Genomic DNA, 19,330 nt, shown 5'->3' on the forward strand with positions numbered 1-19,330 from the left:
TGAGGAGCAGCAGCAGGGCGGGCAGGGGCCACACAAAGATGGCCAAGGCATCGCCCTAGCGGGCCAAAAAGTCGAATGTGTGGCCAGTTGTGTTTGTTTTTTGAGGCCGAGAATTGGATGTTTGTTTTTTTGAGGCCGAGAATTGGATGTTTGTTTTTTGAAGGCCGAGGATGTGATGTTTGTATTTTACGAAGTCTGAGGATGACGGCCATTTTAGTTGCACTGTTTTGTTAATCCTCTCCAGGTTGTGGGAGCGAGTAATGTGTTTGAGTGTTTTTTGGGGGTTTCGTCTGTTTTTGGTTTTCATGTGGGAAGGGCCCCGAGTTTGTACAATAAAGCATTTTCTTTATTAACATTGTCCATGTTTGATCTTTGAAGTGTTTGTTGCCTTAACCGGCTGAGGGCTTGCGGAGCGGCTGCAATCATGTTCTTTCATTGACACAAGCCATTCCCTGACAGGGGGCCTAGAAGTGACGTTCAATAAGCCGCCGACGGGCGGCCCTTGGACCTTGTGCCTCCCTCCTGGGCTGGTACTCCTCGTCCTCCTCATGCTCCTCCTCCTGAGGTGGGGGTCCAACGTGAGGTGGCAGTGCCCGAGTCCTGCGGATAGCCAGGTTGTGCAGCATGCAGCAAACGACGACGAATTGGGAGACTCGGTCCTGCGAATACTGGAGGGCTCCCCTGGAGCGATCGAGACAGCGGAATCGTTGCTTGAGGACGCCGATTGTTTGTTCTATGATGTTCCTAGTCGCTTGATGGCTCTCGTTGTATGCCTCTTCAGCAGGGGTCGTGGGCGCGCGGAGCGGGGTCATGAGCCAGGTACACAAAGGATAGCCTTTGTCCCCGATAAGCCATCCTCTTGGGGGAGGCTGTGCCTGGAACATGTCAGCCACAGTTGTCTGTCGCAGGATAAAGGCATCGTGGCTGCTGCCTGGAAAGCGGGCATTGACAGCTAGGATGCGCTGCCTGTGGTCACACACCAGCTGTACGTTGAGGGAATGGTAGCCCTTCCGGTTGCGGTAATCCTCGGCATGCTCCAGAGGTGCCCGCAAAGCCACATGCGTGCAGACAATGGCGCCCTGCACCATGGGGAAGCCCGCTATTCTTGCAAATCCCACTGCACGCTGCTGCTGCTTGTCCAGGGTCATGGGGAAGGAGATGAATTGATGTCTCCTTGTGAAAAGGGCTTCGGTCACCTGGCGGATGCAGCAATGCACGGCGAACTGGGAGATGTTAGCGATGTCCCCAGCAGCGGATTGGAAGGAGCCGGTGGCATAGAAGTTGAGAGCCACCGTCACCTTCACTGCCACCGACAGAGACGTCCTGCGCATCAGCTGTGGCTGCAGATCTCTCTGAAGCAGCTGGCAGATGTCTGCAACCACCTCCCTTCTGAATCGCAGCCTCCTTACACACATCGCGGCAGACATGGTCAGATAGGAGGACTGCTGGCGGTATACCCTGGGTGGGTAAGGCCTCAGTTGGCGACGCCTGTTGCCCCCTCTGCGTCTAGCCAGGGCTGCCACTCTCTCACGACGTCTGTAAGCCCTTCTGGCATAAGGCTGAAAGTCAGCGTTGGCACCCAATGCAGCCCCCATTATATGCTGGGAAACAATGAGCTCTCAATGAAGGCAAAGATAATTGCTAAGCTCTGGCCTGAGCCAAAAATACCTGTCCTAGTGTTGGTCCAAACCAGTAAGCTCTCCTCCTTGGTCTCTCTCCAAAAAACCGTTGCACAAGAGTGAATGCTGCAAAATGGCTGCCCTTTATAGTGCAGGGTAAGTGCCCTTTAATTAGCGCTCCCCGCGGCCCACCTCGGCTGTGTACCGTTCCACTTCACAGTCATTCGGGCCACCCGGCGCACAATGGGGCGGCACGAGTGAAGTTCCGGTTCGGGGCGCACAAAGGGCGTTGCACTAGTAAATGACGTCATGATCTGCGCGCGCCGGCTTTGCGCCGGTGCTAAATGTGTACTGAAGTTGGGGCGAGGCGCAGATCACGCTGCGCCCGGGCGCTAAGCGCCTAGCGCTCAAGATCTACTCCTCCTAAGGCGCTAACGGCTGGCGCGCCCAACTGAATTTCTAGGCCCAAGCCTCTGATCAACACCTCTGGGACCAAGTTATTTCAGCAACTTCATCACGGGTGCAAGCCCATATCACACCAATGTAAGGCGGACACAACTTTCATATGATGCTGTTAATGAATAAAAGGTCAACGCACAACACCAGTATTGAATATGAATTAATTGCAAATGAGCAGTGAGTAAATTGTGGTAATGCCTATATGCCCGCTGGATGCAAGACAGTGCTGAAAATCTTGCTGTGCATAATTACTGTACCTTAGTCTCATTGTGCAGGAGCTTGTGATAAATTCATACCTGCAGAATGATGATGCTGACACTTTCTCACAGAGGTGTAGACCCTGCCTTGTGGGGATAAGGCCCGCTGAATATCTGAAAATGAAAACAAGACCAAAATTAAATTGAATGAATTCCAAGAAATGAGAACTATCCCCTCCCCACAGTCCTCCAGTTTTATGAAACAGCTTCCCATAGTCTGACAGTATCAAGTACCCCCAAACCATGACTGACAAACCAATTGCACTGTAAATCATTGCTGAGCCTGAACATATATCCTCAATCACTATCTGCCAGTGCATTCGTATCTATTACACCCACATGCATGCCAGTTCGTTACATTCTGCATTTGCTGCGCAAATCAACAAAACTGAATGTTGAGCAAGAGCGTTGAATCCACCAGGACCTGAATGGAGAAGGCTTATACACATTTCACCGTACAGAACTAACTGCTACAGAAAATCCCAGTCTATTCATGAACCAACTGGTCTCAAAAATAACATTTTTCAACGTGTAAAATCAAAAGGCGTCACTCCACAGAATGGGTGATGTTAAAAAATTGCAGCATCTATGGGTGGTGCAGTAGCCGTTCACCTCTGGGATCTGGGTTACATTCCAGCTCCGACCAATGGAATGAAAATCTTGAGGGTCCTACATAGAATGAGTTTGGGGAGCATTAATCCACTCTCAAGGAGGACAAGTGCCCACAGCACAAAACTGCCTCTACCATTTCGAATCTCATTCAAAGCTCATTGTGACAAATGAAACAATGTCATACTGGTACAATAGGATACATTCTGCCAAAGGTGGGGCTGAGGCATATTGCTGGGTGTTGCGAAGGGGAAGGTGTGGGAGGAGAGTAAAGAGTAGAGGGAACTTTTTTTTTTAATTCATTCTCGGGATGTGAGCATTTCTGGCAAGGACAGCATTTATTCCCCATCCCTAACTGCACCGAAGTGGTGGTGATGGCGGGCCTTCTCCATGAGTCGCAGCAGTCAGTGTGCTGAAGGTACTCCCAAAATGCAGTTAGGTAGCAAGTTCCAGGATTTTGACACGGCAACGATGGAGGAACAATGATATATGTCCAAGTCAAGATTGTGTGTGACATGGAGGTGATGGTGTTCCCATGCAACGGCTGCCCCTGTTCTTCTAGATGGTGGAGGCTGTGGGTTTGGGTGCTGCCGCCCAAGGAGCTCCACCTGAACCAGGATGGGACCCATGTCCTAGCGGAAAGGGTAAATAGGGAGGTGGCAAAGGCTTTAAACTATTAAGAACGGGGGAAGGGATCTACAAGAAAAGTAACCAGCCTAAATATAAACAAAACAGGAAAAGAGGACATAGGAAAGAATAAAGTAAGGGAGGACATTGACAGCAAGGGAGCAAATTGAGTTATGGAACAGGTGTCTAAAAAGATGGCTAAACATAAAGTGAGAGGAAATCCTATTAAAAATGAGTTAAACTGTCTGTACAGCAATGTACAGTGTCCGCAATAAAACAGGGGAGCTGGAGGTAATCATGCGTTGCGAGGAACCAGACATAGAGATTGCTGAGACATGGCTATTGAAAAATCAGGACTGGGAATTAAACATTGCAGGGTATAACATATTTAGAAAAGAGAGAGGGGGGAAAAGGGGAGGTGGAGTAGCTGTACTTATTAGGGATAACATGATGGCAGTAGAAAAAAGTGACAGCTATCAGCAAGACAAAAATAGAAACCATGCAGATAGAGATAAAAGATAATAAGGATCAATCACACTAATAGGTGTAGTCTGCAGGCTACCTAATAGTGGAAGGGAGTTGGAAGAAGAAATATGCAGACAAATTAGGGAAATTAGTAAAAAAAAAACATGGAATAATCATCATGGGGGATTTCAACTACCCCAATATTAATTGGACAGAACAGGTTGCACCAGTACGACATTGTTTAATTTGTTACAATGAGCTTTGAGTGAGATTCTAAATGGTAGAGGCAGTTTTGTGCAGTGGGCACTTGTCCTCCTTGAGAGTGGATTAATGCTCCCCAAACTCATTCTATGTAGGACCCTCAAGATTTTCATTCCATTGGTCGGAGCTGGAACGTAACCCAGGTATGTAAAAGGGACAAGGGAATGCCGTTCCTACAATGTGTACAGTACTCCTTTCTAATCCAATATGTCAAAAGTCCAACAAGGGAGGACTCACTATTGGATCTAGTAATGGGGAATGAACCAGAGCAGATAAAAGAAGTAAAAGTAGGGGAACATCTAGGCAATAGTGACCATAATATAATACGCTTTAAGATGATAATAGAGAAGGACATATGTATAACGAAAACCAGGTTCATAGATTGGAGAGAAGCTGATTTTGAGGGGCTGAGAATAGAACTTGGGAAAATAAAATGGGCAACAATATTGGCAAATAATTATGTAGAACGACAATGGGAAACATTTAAAACGGTGTTCAACAGAGGGCAGGAACAATATATTCTGCTAAAAGGAAAGAACAAACTAAACACTAATGAGACACCGTGGATGAATAAAGCCATAAGGGAACAATTGAAGGTAAGGAAAGAGACACACATTAAGTACATGGACAGCAGGGGAGTGCATGATAAGAGAGAATACAAAGAGATTAGGAGAGAAGTCAAAATAAATTGGGAAGGTAAAGAGGAACTATGAAAATAAATTATCAAGGAACATAAAACAAAATAGTAAAATATTTTACAGGTGCATCAATAAAAAAAAAAGGAAGGTTGGGATGGGAATAGGGCAATTAAGGGATAGACAGGATAATACCACAGGTAACAATAGAGAGATGGCAGAAATATTAAATCATTAATTTGCTTCAGTATTCACCAGGGAGATAGAACAGGTGGACATGACGTTGGATGATGAGATTAGTAATGAGATAAATGCATTTAAAATAAAGAGGTGCTATATTAAATAAACTAATCAAACTCAGGATAAAACCCCTGGTCCGGATGGATTGCATCCACACATTTTAAAATAATCTGGGGAAGAGATAGGAGAGGCATTACTACACATATTTAATAATTCATTAGGAAAAGGTGTAGTGACAGAAGACTGGCAGATAGCGAACGTTCTATCCCCCTTCTTGAATATAGGTATTACATGTCCAGGGAATTATAGACCAGTCAGCTTAATATCGGTGGTAGGAAAAATAATAGAATCCCTACTAAAGGAGAGAATAGAATATCTAGAAACCAGAAATATAATGAGCAATAGTCAGCATGGATTTCAAAAGGGAAAGTCTTGCTTGACCAACCTCACTGAATTTTTTGAAGAGGTAACAGAGAGAGTAGACAATGATAATGCAGTAGATGTAATTTATCTAGATTTTCAAAAGGCCTTCAATAAGATACCCCATAATAGACTGATGAACAAGGTCAGAGAATGCAGAGTCAGGGGACAAGTAGCAGAATGGATAGCTATCTGGCTTCAATACAGAAAGCAGAGAGATGGGGTAAAGGGTAGCTATTTCACAGTGGCAGAAGGTGGGTAGTGGTGTTCCATGGGGATCAGTGCTGGGACCACTACTGTTCACAATTTACATGAACGATTTTGACTTTGGAATAAAAAACACAATTTCTAAATTTGCGGATGACACCAAATTGCGGGGGGGGGGGGGGTATAGTCCAAACTGAGGAGGACTGCAACAAATTACAGAAGGACATTAATAGACTTGCAGAATGGGCATATAATTGGCAAATGAAGTACAACACAGATAAATGAGATTTACATTTTGGTAGGAAGAACTGGGAGGTAACTTATTGCTTGGATGGTGCGAGTCTAGGTGGGGTAGAGGAACAAAGGGATCTAGGAGCACAAATACACAAATCACTAAAAAGTTGCAACACAGGTTAGCAAGACCATACAAAAAGCAAACCAAGCACTAGGGTTTATTCCTAGAGGGATAGAATTGACAAGTAGGGAAGTTATGCTAAAACTATATCGAACCTTGGCTAGACCACACTTACTGTACTGCATACAGTTCTGGTCACCATATTATAAAAAGGATAAAGAGGCACTGGGGAGGGTGCAAGATTTACAAGGATACCAGAAATGCGAGGCTATACTCACCAGGAAAGGATGAAAAGGCTGGGTCTCTTTTCTTTTCAAAAAAGGCTGAGGGGTGACCGAATAGAGGTCTTTAAAATTATGAAAGGTTTTGACAGAGTGGATACAAAGAGATTATTGCCACTCGTGAGGAAGAGCATAATTAGAGGCCATCAATATAACACAGTCACCAAGAAATCCAGTAGGGAATTCAGAAGAAACTTCTTTACCCAGAGTGGTGAGAATGTGGAACTCGCTACCACAGAGAGTGGTTGAAGCGAATTGTATAGATACATTTAAGGGGAGGCTAGACAAGCATGAGGAAGAAGGGAATAGAGGGTTATGCGGATAGATTTAGATAAGGAAAGACGGGAAGAGGCTCAAGTGGAGCATAAACGCCAGCATGGACTGGTTGGGCCGAAAGGAGATATGGCACAGAAACAGGCCAATGTATTTTGCTGCAGTGCATCCTGTAGAGGTCAATATACTGTACAGTATGGACTATCACAGGCAGAACAACAGAATTTGTATCCTTTTTGTCTGGACTTCATCCAAACCTCGAGATCAAAGGTTAATTTTATACACTGAGCCACCCAGTTCCTCAGTTGCACACTAATTTTAACACGGCGTGTCAAGCAGTTCTGACAAGTCCCCAATTTAACAGCTGACTGCATATGAAATACAGTGCAATTTTTCACTTGAAAAAATTTCTGATGCAAAGTTCCCCTTTTTTGTGCACCCGACAGGCCTCTTTTATATCACTGACCACAGTCATCCTCAGAAGATGAATCACATTTTATATGTTTAACAAATGTTGACTTCATCTCTCTACGCTTAAACACCAGCCCAAAAAGACAAGAGTAAAAGAGCTGATAAAGGAAGAACTTGCATTTGTAGAGCACCTTTCACACTCTCGGGACGTTCCAAAACACCTCACAACCAATTTAATTACTGTACATTTGAAATGCAGTCACTGTTCGCAGAAAAAGGTTTATGCATAGCAAGGTCTCAACAGCAAATCAATGTCCAGATAATCTGTTTTTAGTGGTGCTGGTAGAGGAAAAAATATTGCCTTGGGCTGCAGGAATATTTCCTGCTCCTCTTTGAATAGTGCCATGAGATTTTTTACCCTTAACTGAGCAGGCAGACAGGGGCTCTTTAGCATGTTATCTGAAAGATGGGAAAAATGCATCAGACTGCGCTGGACACAATTACAATACACTAGGATTGAAACTCAAATCACTGCATTTAAATGGACAACCTCGGGCTTTGCACAAAAAACTGCACAGTTATTTTTACCACAGATTATCAGAATTTTCCACTGATAGGAGAGACACCCCACTAATCTACTTTTCTTTCAATATAAAATGCCTCCATTTATTATGCTCATCACCTTTAAGTTGCCCTCCACTCCACAACACCTTTCCCAGCTAAAAGAAAATGTATGCTGGCGGCTGGCTCCCACCACTGCCAACAGACCTCCTTAACCAGCTAGGGTCTCAGTAAAGTTAAACATTGAGTGTGCCAGCTGCGAAACACCCAACATCACAATTTTCACCCCATCCCTCCTTCCAATCTCACCCTTTGCCGTATTTTCATTATCCCCGCTAACCTACCCCTCTCTAACCCCAAACAATCGATCCTCAGCAAAGGCCTCAGCTTCATCCCCTTACACACCTACATCAATGAATTTCGAGCTCAGACGATGCTGAACTCTTGTTCTGCAGCATCCGCGCTCACTTCTTTGGCCTGGAGTATTCCCCCTGCACAGCAGACCCCTTTCTCCAGTCTTCATAATTCTCATTCCACCTGGACTCCTCCCTCTGGCCTCTTACCCGCTCGAGATCTTTTCATCGGGAACTGCCGACGTGATATCGGCCATCTCACTTTCTATGCTCCCCTCACTTACTGTAACCTACCTTCATCTGAACTTGCAGCACTCCGTTCTCTCAGGTCCAACCCCGACATTGTCATTAAACCTGCTGACAAGGGTGGTGCTGTTGTTGTTTGGCGAACCAACTTCTACCTTGCAGAGGCTGAACGCCAACTCTCCGGTACGTCCTCCTACCTCCCCCTGGACCACGACTCCACCACCAAATATCAAGCGATCATTTTCCATACTGTCACTGACCTTATTTCCTCTGGAGATCTTCCCTCCATGGCCTCCAACCTCAGCCCCCAACCCCGCACAGCCCACTTCTAATTCCTTTAAATCCACAAACAGGACTGCCCTGGTAAATGCATTGTTTCAGCCTGTTCTTGCCCAAAGGAACTTATTTCTTCCTGTCTCAACCCTTTTTTCTCCCCTTGCCCAGTCTCTTCCCACCTAACATAAGAAATAGGAGCAGGAATATGCCATTCGGCCCCTCGAGCCTGCTCCACCATTCAATAAGATCATGGCTGATCTGATCTTGGCCTCAACTCCACTTTCCTGCCTGCTCCCCATAACCCTCGATTCACTGAAAATCTGTCTATCTCCACCTTGAATATATTCAATGACTCAGCCTCCACAGCTCTCTGGGGAAGAGAATTTCAAAAATTCACGACCCTCTGAGAAAAGAAATTCCTCATCTCTGTTTTAAATGGGCGACCCCTTATTCTGAAACTATGCCCCCTAGTTCTGGATACCCCCACGAGAGGAAACTTCCTCCCTGCAGCTACCCTGTCAAGCCCTCTCAGAATCTTGTATGTTTCAATAAGATCACCTCTCATTCTTCTAAACTCCAATGAGTATAGGCCCAGCCTGCTCAACCTTTCCTCATAAGACAACCCCTTCAATTCAGGAATCAACCTAGTGAACCTTCTCTGAACTGCCTCCAATTCAAGTATATCCTTCCTTAAATAAGGAAACCAAAACTGTACGCAGTACTCCAGGTGTGGTCTCACCAACGCCCTGTACAGTTGTAGCAAGAATTCCCTACTTTTAAACTCCATCACCCTTGCAATAAAGGCCAATATTCCATTTGCCTCCCTAATTACTTGCTGTACATGCTAACTTGTGTTTCATGTACGAGGACACCCAGATCTCTAGCTCAGCATTCTGTAGTCTATCTCCATTTAAATAATATTTTGCTTTTTTATTCTTCCTACCAAAGTGGATAACCTCACATTTTCCCACATTATACTCAATCTGCCAAATGTTTGTCCAGTCACTTAACCTATCTTTATCCCTTTGCAGACTCTGTACTCCTCACAAGCTGCTTTCCCATCTATCTTTGTATTGTCAGCAAATTTGGCAACAGTACACTCGGTCCCTTCATCCAAGTCATCAATATAGATTGTAAATAGTTGAGGCCCCAGCACTGATCCCTGTGGCACCTCACCAGTTACAGTTTGCCAACCTGAAAATGACCCATTTATTCCGACCTACATCCACCCTCCACCACTTTAAGAGTTTCCAGTTTCCTGGCCCTAACCGTCTCCTTTTTACTATGGGCGTCCAGTCCCTCTACACCCCCATCCGCACCAGAACGGCCTGAGGGCCCTTCACTTCTTCCTTGAACGGAGGCCCAACCATTCCCAATCCACCACCATCCTCCTCCACCTGGCTGAACTTGTCCTTCTATTGAACACTTTCTCCTTTGACTCTCCTCACTTCCTCCTAATAAAAGGTATCACTATGGGAACCCGTATGGGTCCTGGCCAATGTTCCCTGTAAATTTTTTGGGGGCCATGCGACCCTTTAACAGGCTGCGTGACCCATTCAAAATTCTGCGCATGCATGGTTTTTTCAATTTAAAAACTGACTCACCAGCTGCGTGGAACCCCGAGAGCACTGCATTGCTGCACAGCTTAAAGGGAACATCGATCCTGACTATGCCTGTCTTTTCATGGGACATGTGCAACATTTTTTGTTCCAGTCCTACTCGGGTACCCTCCCTCACCTCTTTTTCCGGTAGATCGATGACTGTATTGGTGCTTCTTCCTGCTCTCGCCCCGAACTGGAAAATTTCAACAACTTTGCTTCAAATTTCCACCCCTCCCTCGCCTTCACATGGTCCATCTCGGATTTATCCCTTCCTCAGGAAAGATAGGCAAAAAGGAAAAGGAGGTGGGGTAGCATTGCTGGTTAAAGAGGGGATTAACACAATTGTAATGAAGGATATTAGCTCTGATGATGTGGAATCTGTATGGGTAGAACTGAGAAATACCAAGGGGCAGAAAACGTTAGTGGGAGTGGTATATAGACCTCCAAAGTGTATTAGGGATGGGTTTCTTGAGCAGTATGTAACTGAACCGACCAGGGGGCAAGCAACCTTAGATCTGGTCCTGTGTAACGAGACAGGATTAATTAAAAATGTCCTAGTAAAGGATCCCCTTGGAATGAGTGACCATAACATGGTTGAATTCCATATTCAATTAGAGGGTGAGAAGGTTGGATCTCAAACAAGCGTGCTAAGCTTGAATAAAGGAGACTATGAAGGTATGAGAGCGGAATTGAGTAGAGTGGATTGGGAAAATAGATTAAAGGCTAAGACGATACATGATCAGTGGTGTACATTTAAGGAGTTATTTTACAACTTCCAAAAAAAATATATTCCACTGAGAAGAAAAGGGTGTAAAAGAAAAGACAGCCATCCGTGGCTAAGTAAAGAAATTAAGGATAGTATTCGACTAAAAACAGGGGCATATAAGGTAGCCAAATCTAGTGGGAGGATAGAGGATTGGGAAAACTTTAAAAGACAGCAAAAAATAACAAAAAGATTGATTAAGAAAGGGAAGATAGATTATGAAAGTAAATTAGCAAAAAATATAAAAACAGATAGTAAGAGTTTTTATAGTTATATAAAAAGAAAAAGGGTGGCTAAAGTAAATGTTGGTCCCTTAGAGGATGAGACTGGGAAATTAATGGTGGGAAATATGGAGATGGCAAAAACACTGAATGAATATTTTATATCAGTCTTTACAGTAGAAGACACTAAGAATATCCCAACACTGGACAAACAGGGGGCTAAAGGGGGGGAGGAGCTAAACACGATCAAAATCACTAAGGAAGTGGTACTCGGTAAAATAATGGGACTCAAGGCGGATAAATCACCTGGACCTGATGGCTTACATCCTAGGGCCTTGAGGGAAGTGGCGGTAGGGATTGTGGATGCATTGGTAATAATTTTCCAAAACTCCCTGGACTCGGAAGGTCCCGGCAGACTGGAAAACTGCTAATGTAACACTCTTATTTAAAAAGGGCAGTAGACAGAAGGCTGGAAACTATAGACCGGTTAGCCTAACATCTGTGGTAGGTAAAATTTTGGAGTCCATTATTAAGGAGACAGTAACAGGACATTTGGATAATCATAATTTAATAGGACAAAGTCAGCATGGTTTTATGAAGGGGAAGTCATGTTTGACAAATTTGCTGGAGTTCTTTGAGGAAGTAACATATAGGGTGGATAAAGGGGAACCAGTGGACGTAGTGTATTTAGACTTCCAAAAGGCATTTGACAAGGTGACACACAAAAGATTATTGCTTAAGATAAAAAATCACGGGATTGGGGGTAATATTCTGGCATGGATAGAGGATTGGCTATCTAACAGAAGGCAGAGAGTTGGGATAAATGGTTCATTCTCAGACTGGCAATCAGTAACTAGTGGTGTTCCGCAGGGGTCAGTGCTGGGTCCCCAACTCTTTACAATCTATATTAACGATTTGGAGGGGGGGACCGAGTGTAACATATCAAAGTTTGCAGATGATACTAAGATGGGAGGGAAAGTAGTGAGTGAGGAGGACATAAAAAACCTGCAAGGGGACATAGACAGGCTAAGTAAGTGGGCAGAGATTTGGCAGATGGAATACAATACTGGAAAGTGTGAGGTTATGCACTTTGGCAGGAAAAATCGTAGAGCAAGTTATTATCTTAATGGCAAGAAACTGGAAAGTACTGAAGTACAAAGGGATCTGGGGGTCCTGGTGCACGAAACTCAAAAGGTTAGTATGCAGGTGCAGCAAGTGATTAGGAAGGCCAATGGAATGTTGGCTTTCATTGTGTGGTAAACCACTGTTGTTCACTCCACTGTTGTTCACTGTTGTTCACTTCACTGTTGTTCACTCTTGCCCATTGTTGTACCTGTCTGTGCATGCCTCAGCTGGCTCCGCCCCTGGCTCCACCCATATGCCCTGGTATAAAGGCGGCTGCTCTGCAGTTCCCCAGGCATTCAGGACCGGTCGACCACTAGAGGCATGCCTTCGTTCTTTAGCTAATAAAAGCCTGTTTGTTACTCTCTTAACTTCCAGTCTTTCTCAGTAATTGATAGCGCATCACATTGCTAGGGGGATAGAATATAAAAATAGGGAGGTATTGCTTCAGTTGTACAAGGTATTGGTGAGACCGCACCTGGAATACTGCGTACAGTTTTGGTGTCCATACTTAAGAAAGGACATACTTGCTCTCGAGTCAGTACAAAGAAGGTTCACTCGGTTAATCCCGGGGATGAGGGGATGGACATATGAGGAGAGGTTGAGTAGATTGGGACTCTACTCATTGGAGTTCAGAAGAATGAGAGGCGATCTTATTGAAACATATAAGATTGTGAAGGGGTTGGATCGGGTGGATGCGGGGAGGATGTTCCCGATGATGGGTGAAACTAGAACTAGGGGGCATAGTCTTAGAATAAGGGGCTGCTCTTTCAAAACTGAGATGAGGAAGAACTACTTCACTCAGAGGGTGGTAGGTCCATGGAATATGCTGCCCCAAAAAGCTGTAGAAGCTACATCATTACATAAATTTAAAACAGAAATAGACAGTTTCCTAGAAGTAAAGGGAATTAAGGGTTACGGGGAGCGGGCAGGAATTTGGACATGAGTCTAGGTTCGGATCGGTCATGGCCCTGTGGGTAGCGGAGCGGGCCCGGGGGCCGTGTCGCCTGATCCTGCTCCTATTTCATGTGTCTAATTCTGTTAGATTCAGGAGATGGTTCTGTGATAGTAGATTGGCGGTTAGGATCAGATCAGCCATGATCTTATTAAATGGCGGAGCAGGCTCGAGGGGCCGATTGGCCCACTCCTGCTCCTATTTCTTATGTTATGTAAACAATAATGCAGAGGTCGGGGATGGCATTAAAAGGGAAATCAGAGAAGCGTGCAATAAGGGCACAGCAGTTATCATGGGTGACTTTAATCTACATATAGATTCGGCTAACCAAATTAGTAACAATACTGTGGAGGAGGAATTCCTGGAGTGTATACGGGATGGTTTCCTGGACCAATATGTCGAGGTACCAACTAGAGATCAGGCCATCTTAGACTGAGTATTATGTACAGGAAATTTTGGTTAATCCAGAGGTTATATGTCCGGAATACTCGATCTAACGGCAAAAATCAGGAGCCGTTTTCTATAAGTTTTTTTAGTTCTCGTTGCTTTTTTTTTCCCCAGTCAGGCACTGCAAGGTCTGTAGCTATAGCAACAGCTCCAGCTAGAGACGCTTGCAGCTGCAGTCGACTGTTTAGAAGCTGTTGCTAAGCAACAGTGTTTGTTGTCAGATACAGAGGTGAAAACTTCCGTATGCTTCAACATTAACTTTGTATGTCTGGCAGTTTTGATAGCTCGGCAACAGCTCGGTCCCGTCGGTGCCGGATATCACAAAGTTTCCTGTAATGAGAAAGGATTAATTGGCAATCGTGTTGTGCGAGGCCCCTTGGGTCGGAGCGATCATAATATGGCAGAATTCTTCATTAAGATGGAGAGTGAAATAGTTGACTCAGAGACTAGGGTCCTGAATTTAAATAAAGGAAACTACGATGGTATGAGGTGCAAGTTGGGTAGGATTGATTAGGGAATGTCACTCAAAGGGTTGACGGTGGATAGGCAATGGCAAACATTCAAAGATCGCATGGATGAACGACAGAATTTGTTCATCCCAGTTTGGCATAAAAATAAAACAAAAAAGGTGACTCAACCGTGGCTAACAAGGGAAATTAGAGATAGCATAAGATCCAAGGAGAGGACATATAAATTGGCCAGAAAAAGCAGTAAACCTGAGGATTGGGAGCAGTTTAGGATTCAACAAAGGAGGACAAAGGGATTAATTAAGAGGGGGAAAATAGAGTATGAGAGTAAGCTTGCAGGGAACATAAAAACTGACTGTAAAAGCTTTTATAGATATGTGAAGAGAAAAAGATTGGTGAAGTCAAGCATTGGTCCTTTGCAGTCAGAATCAGGGGAATTTATAATGGGGAACAAAGAAATGGCTGAGCAATTAAATACATACTTCGGTTCTGTCTTCACAAAGGAGGACACAAATAACCTCCCAGAGATGTCGGGGAACCTAGAGTCTAATGAAAGGGAGGAACTGATAGAAATCAGTATTTGTAGGGAAATGGTGTTAGAGAAATTGACGGGATTGAAGGCCGATAAATCCCCAGGGCCGGATAATCTACATCCTAGGGTACTTAAGGAATTGGCCCTAGAAATAGTAGATGCATTGCTGGTCATCTTCCAAAATTCTATAGACTCTGGAACAGTACCCATGGATTGGCGGGTAGCTAATGTAACCCCACTGTTCAAAAAAGGTGGTAGAGAGAAAACGGGGAATTACAGATTGGTGAGCCCAACATCGGTAGTGGGGAAAGTGCTAGAGTCCATTATAAAAGATGTAATAGCAGAGCACTTGGAAAACAGTGACAGGATCGGACAAAGTCAACATGGATTTACAAAAGATAAATCCTGCTTGACTAATCTACTGGAATTTTTTGAGGATGTAACTGGTAAAATAGATAAGGGAGAACCAGTGGATGTGGTGTATTTGGACTTTCAAAAGGCTTTCGATAAGGTCCTGCGTAAGAGATTAGCGTGTAAAGTTAAGGCACATGGGATTGGGGGCAAGGTATTGACTTGGATAGAGAACTGGTTGGCAGACAGAAAGCAAAGAGTTGGAATAAACGGCTGTTTTTCCGAGTGGCAGGCAGTGACTAGTGGGATACTGCAGGGATCGGTCCTTGGACCCCAGCTATTCACAATATATATTAATGATCTGGACGAGAGAACTAGATGTAATATCTCCAAGTTTGCAGACGACACAAAGCTGGGTGGGCATGTGTGCTGTGAGGAGGATGCCGAAAAACTCCAGTATGATTTGGACAGGTTGGGTGATTAGGCAGAAGCATGGCAGATGCAATATAACGTGGATAAATGCGAGGTTATCCACTTTGGTGTCAAAAACAAGGCGGCAGATTACTATCTGAATGGCAATAGATTGGGAGAAGGGGAAGTGCAACTAGACCTGGGCGTGCTTGTGCACCAGTCGCTAAAGGTAAGCATGCAGGTGCAGCAGGCGGTTAAGAAGGCAAATGGTATGTTGGCCTTTGTAGCGAGACAGGAACAAGGATGTCTTGCTGCAGTTGTACAGGGCCTTGGTGAGACCACATCTGGATTATTGTGTGCAGTTTTGGTCGCCTTATCTGAGGAAGGATGTTCTTGCCATGGAAGGAGTGCAGCGAAGATTCACCAGGCTGATACCTGGGATGGCAGGAATGACGTATGAGGAGAGATTGGGTCGATTGGGCTTATACTCACTGGAGTTTAGAAGAATGAGAGGGGATCTCTTTGAAATGTATAAAATTCTGACAGGTCTAGACAGACTAGATGCAGGAAGGATGTTCCCGATGGTCGGGGAGTCCAGAACCAGGGATCACAGTCTAAGGATAAGGGGTAAGCCATTTAGGACTGAGATGAGGAGGAATTTCTTCACCCAGAGAGTGGTGAACCTGTGGAATTCTCTACCACAGAAGGCAGTAGAGGCCAATTCATTAAATATATTCAAGAAGGAGTTGGATATATTTCTTAAGGCTAAAGGGATCAAGGGATATGGGGAGAAAGCAGGGACGGTACTGAATTTGGATGATCAGCCATGATCACATAGAATGGCGGAGCAGGCTCGAGGGGCCGACTGGCCTACTCCTGCTCCTATCTTCTATGTTTCTATGTTTCAACTTCTCTACCTCCATTTTTGGAGATAGGCTGTCAACCAATATCTACTATAAGCCCACTGACTCCCACAGCTACCTTGGAAACCTCCAAGTTCGCTTCCTGCAAGGACTCTATTCCATTCTTCCTCTGTCTCATCTGTTCTGACTCGGATTGCAAAATTCCGAGAATTTTTAAAAGAGGAAAATTTCCATGGGAATTTTCAGGAATTTAGTGTTTTTTTGCACACTGATGGTTTTTGTCTCTGACCCTTATATTATCTTTGTCGTCAAAATAGACATACTGTTCCATACAAATAAAAACAGGCTTTCAAAACTTTATTTAGGTTATAATTTTGAACATTATTGAACCTCCACAAAAAAGACCCATCTAAAATAAAATAAGAGCGTCAGCTTACTTAGCCTGTAATTTGTCCTTATTTTGTCCCTTTGAGTCTTCTACTCATGAGTCTTCTGAGTCTTCTACTCCTCATTGCTCCTCCTGATTCTCTGACTCTGACGTGTCCATTTCCTCCTCTGTGTCACTGTCTAGCTGTGTAGTGGACACTTCTGTATCTGGCTCAATAAGTTGTAGGTTCGCCCAGATAGCCACCAGTTTCTCCACTCTCGTTAGTCAGCCTGTTGCGCACCTTTGTATGCGTATTCCCAAAAAGTGACCAGTTTCGTTCAGAGGCCGCTGATGAAGGTGGGATTTGGACTATCACCGATGCAATGGGTGACAGGGCCTCAGATGCACAAAGTCCCTTCCACCAGGTATGTGCACTGATATGCTTGCATGATTCCCATATCCCATCCCCATTCCAAAGACCTTGCTTGGCAGAGAACTTTGCCAGACTTCCCAGAATTTTGCCCACGCCCAGATTGAGGTGGCGTGAGAGGGTAGAAATCACACTAAGCGCTGTTGATCTGTTCTCCAGAAAGTATTGGTCTCCCAACATGCTTTGGAACCAGCATGTATGCTGCAGCATGGATCGGCTTGACACGTCTGTATGAATGGAACAATTGCCTTCTCCTCTGCTTTGAGCAGCAGGGATGTGGGTAGGGCAATGCTGATTTGTTCTTTTAAATCAGCAAAAAGCCTGAGAACATCTGACAAGACAGCGTCATCTCCTTCAATCTGAGCAATCGCAGATGCTACTGGTGAGAGTAGTTTAAGGCTGCTAACCACTCTCTCCCAAAACACATCATCCAGCAGTATTTTCTTGATGGTGGTTTCCATATCCCCAGACTGGGATATTGCCATTTCTTGCAGCGACTCCTTACCCTCCAGAAGGCTGTTGTATATTATGACAACGCCACCCCATCTAGTGTTGCTGGGCAGCTTCAGTGTGGTGTTCTTGTTCTTTGTCGTTTGCTTGGAGTTGTAGGTTGCTGCAACTACCTGTTTTCCCCTGACAGACTTAACAACTTGCTTGGCTCTCTTGTACAGTGTTTCCATGGTTCTCAAACCCATGATGTCCTTGAGGAGCAGGTTGAGCCCATGAGCTGTGCACCCAATAGATGTAATATGAGGGTAGGCCTCCTCCACTTGAGCCCAAGCAGCCTTCATATTCACAGCATTGTCAGTAACTACTGCAAAGACCTTTTGTGATCCAAGATCGTTGATGACCGTTTTCAGCTCATCAGCAATGTATGTGCCTGTGTGTCTGTTGTCCTTCGTGTCTGTGCTCTTGAAGAACACTGGGAGAGGAGTGGAGACGATGTAGTTTATGATGCCCTCCCCTCGTACATTTGAACACCCATCTGAGATAACTGCAACACAGTCTGCCATTGTAGGAGTCTACGTACTCCTCGCAAAAAATACTGAACTCGGAGAGGTTCAACAGAAAAGGTTTAATTGTTGAGGCTGCATGCTGAACACAAAATGGAGTCAGAGACTACACAAGGTACAACTCTCTTTCATCAGTGCACAGCTTCGACTGCTCCTCCCCCGCTCTGGGCTTAACTATGTTGCAGATCGAGTTTCTTAAAGGTGTGATCCTTCTTAAAGGCATGACGCCTGATTTATAGTCTACGGACCGGAAAGCGGATTGTGTCCTTTCTGTGATCGGTGCGCCACACAGCTCCCCCCAAAATCCACTAGTAGGGAGTGTACGAACCAGCGTGGCGGCTTGATGGCACGGCCGGAACGGCTCTTGGCGGTTGGTGTCGGGAGCAGATCGGTCGGACACATCGGGCTCTTAGGCGGTCTGCCCCGCAGTGGGGGTTGGCCCACTTGAACGGGTTCGTCGGGCTTTACGTGCGCCAGCTTGAGCCGGTCAACCGACACCTTGTCAGTTCTGCCGCCCACTTCTGCCGCCCACTTCGAGGAGGAAGAACTTGTTCCCCGTCTGGAGTACCTTGTAGGGTCCTTCGTATGGGGGCCGTAGAGGTCCTTGCTGGGTGTCATGGCGCACGAAAACAAATTTGGCCATGTGCAGGCTAGGTGGTACGCGGGTTGCTGGTTCGCCGTGCCGGTCGGTGGGTACCGGAGCGAACTGTTCTGCTCGGTTGGCGAAAGCGCGGCGTTGCTGGTCAGCCGACCAGGGGGTCGTGGCGGTGGGCAGGAACTCTCCGGGTACGCGCAGCGGCTGGCCGTACACGAGTTCCGCCACCGAGGCTTGCAGGTCTTCCTTGACCACGGAGCGTCGGCCGAGTAGCACCCACGGGAGGCGGTCAATCCAAGCCTCGTCCTCAAGGCTGGCGTGGAGGGACGCCTTCATGGACCTGTGGAATCGCTCGCACAGTCCGTTGGCTTGGGGGTGGTAAGCCGTGGTGCGGTGAACGGCCACCCCAAGGTTTCGGGCGATGGCGGCCCACAGATCAGAGGTGAACTGCGGGCCTCTATCCGACGTCATGTCGGAGGGGGCGCCGAACCGAGCGACCCAGGTACCGATGAACGCCCTCGCGATGTCGGCGGTGGTGGTGGACGTCAGTGGAATGGCCTCGGGCCAGCGGGTGGTACGGTCCACGATTGTCAGCAGGTGCGTGTGACCTTGTGATGGCGGCAGGGGGCGGACAGGT

At 45.7% G+C, this 19,330-nt stretch overlaps 1 protein-coding gene across 7 annotated transcripts in view; it reads right to left on the minus strand.

The window, feature by feature from the left end:
- The window catches only part of imp3 (IMP U3 small nucleolar ribonucleoprotein 3), a 326,220-nt gene that overhangs the window by 188,058 nt on the left and 118,832 nt on the right, over positions 1 to 19,330 (minus strand). For 6 of the 7 annotated variants that reach the window (XM_085982177.1, XM_085982181.1, XM_085982176.1 and 3 more), the window contains exon 3: positions 2,375 to 2,449. The exons of the other annotated variant lie outside the window; for it this stretch is intronic. In XM_085982177.1, the coding sequence (XP_085838303.1) occupies positions 2,375 to 2,449 (75 nt within the window). The remainder of the gene's footprint in view (positions 1 to 2,374; positions 2,450 to 19,330) is intronic. 7 annotated transcript variants of the gene reach the window in all.

The sequence above is a fragment of the Somniosus microcephalus genome, chromosome 3 (assembly GCF_052327205.1).
Source record: "Somniosus microcephalus isolate GS21.2 chromosome 3, FLI_Smic_1.0, whole genome shotgun sequence".
In the NCBI taxonomy this organism is placed as follows: domain Eukaryota; kingdom Metazoa; phylum Chordata; class Chondrichthyes; order Squaliformes; family Somniosidae; genus Somniosus; species Somniosus microcephalus.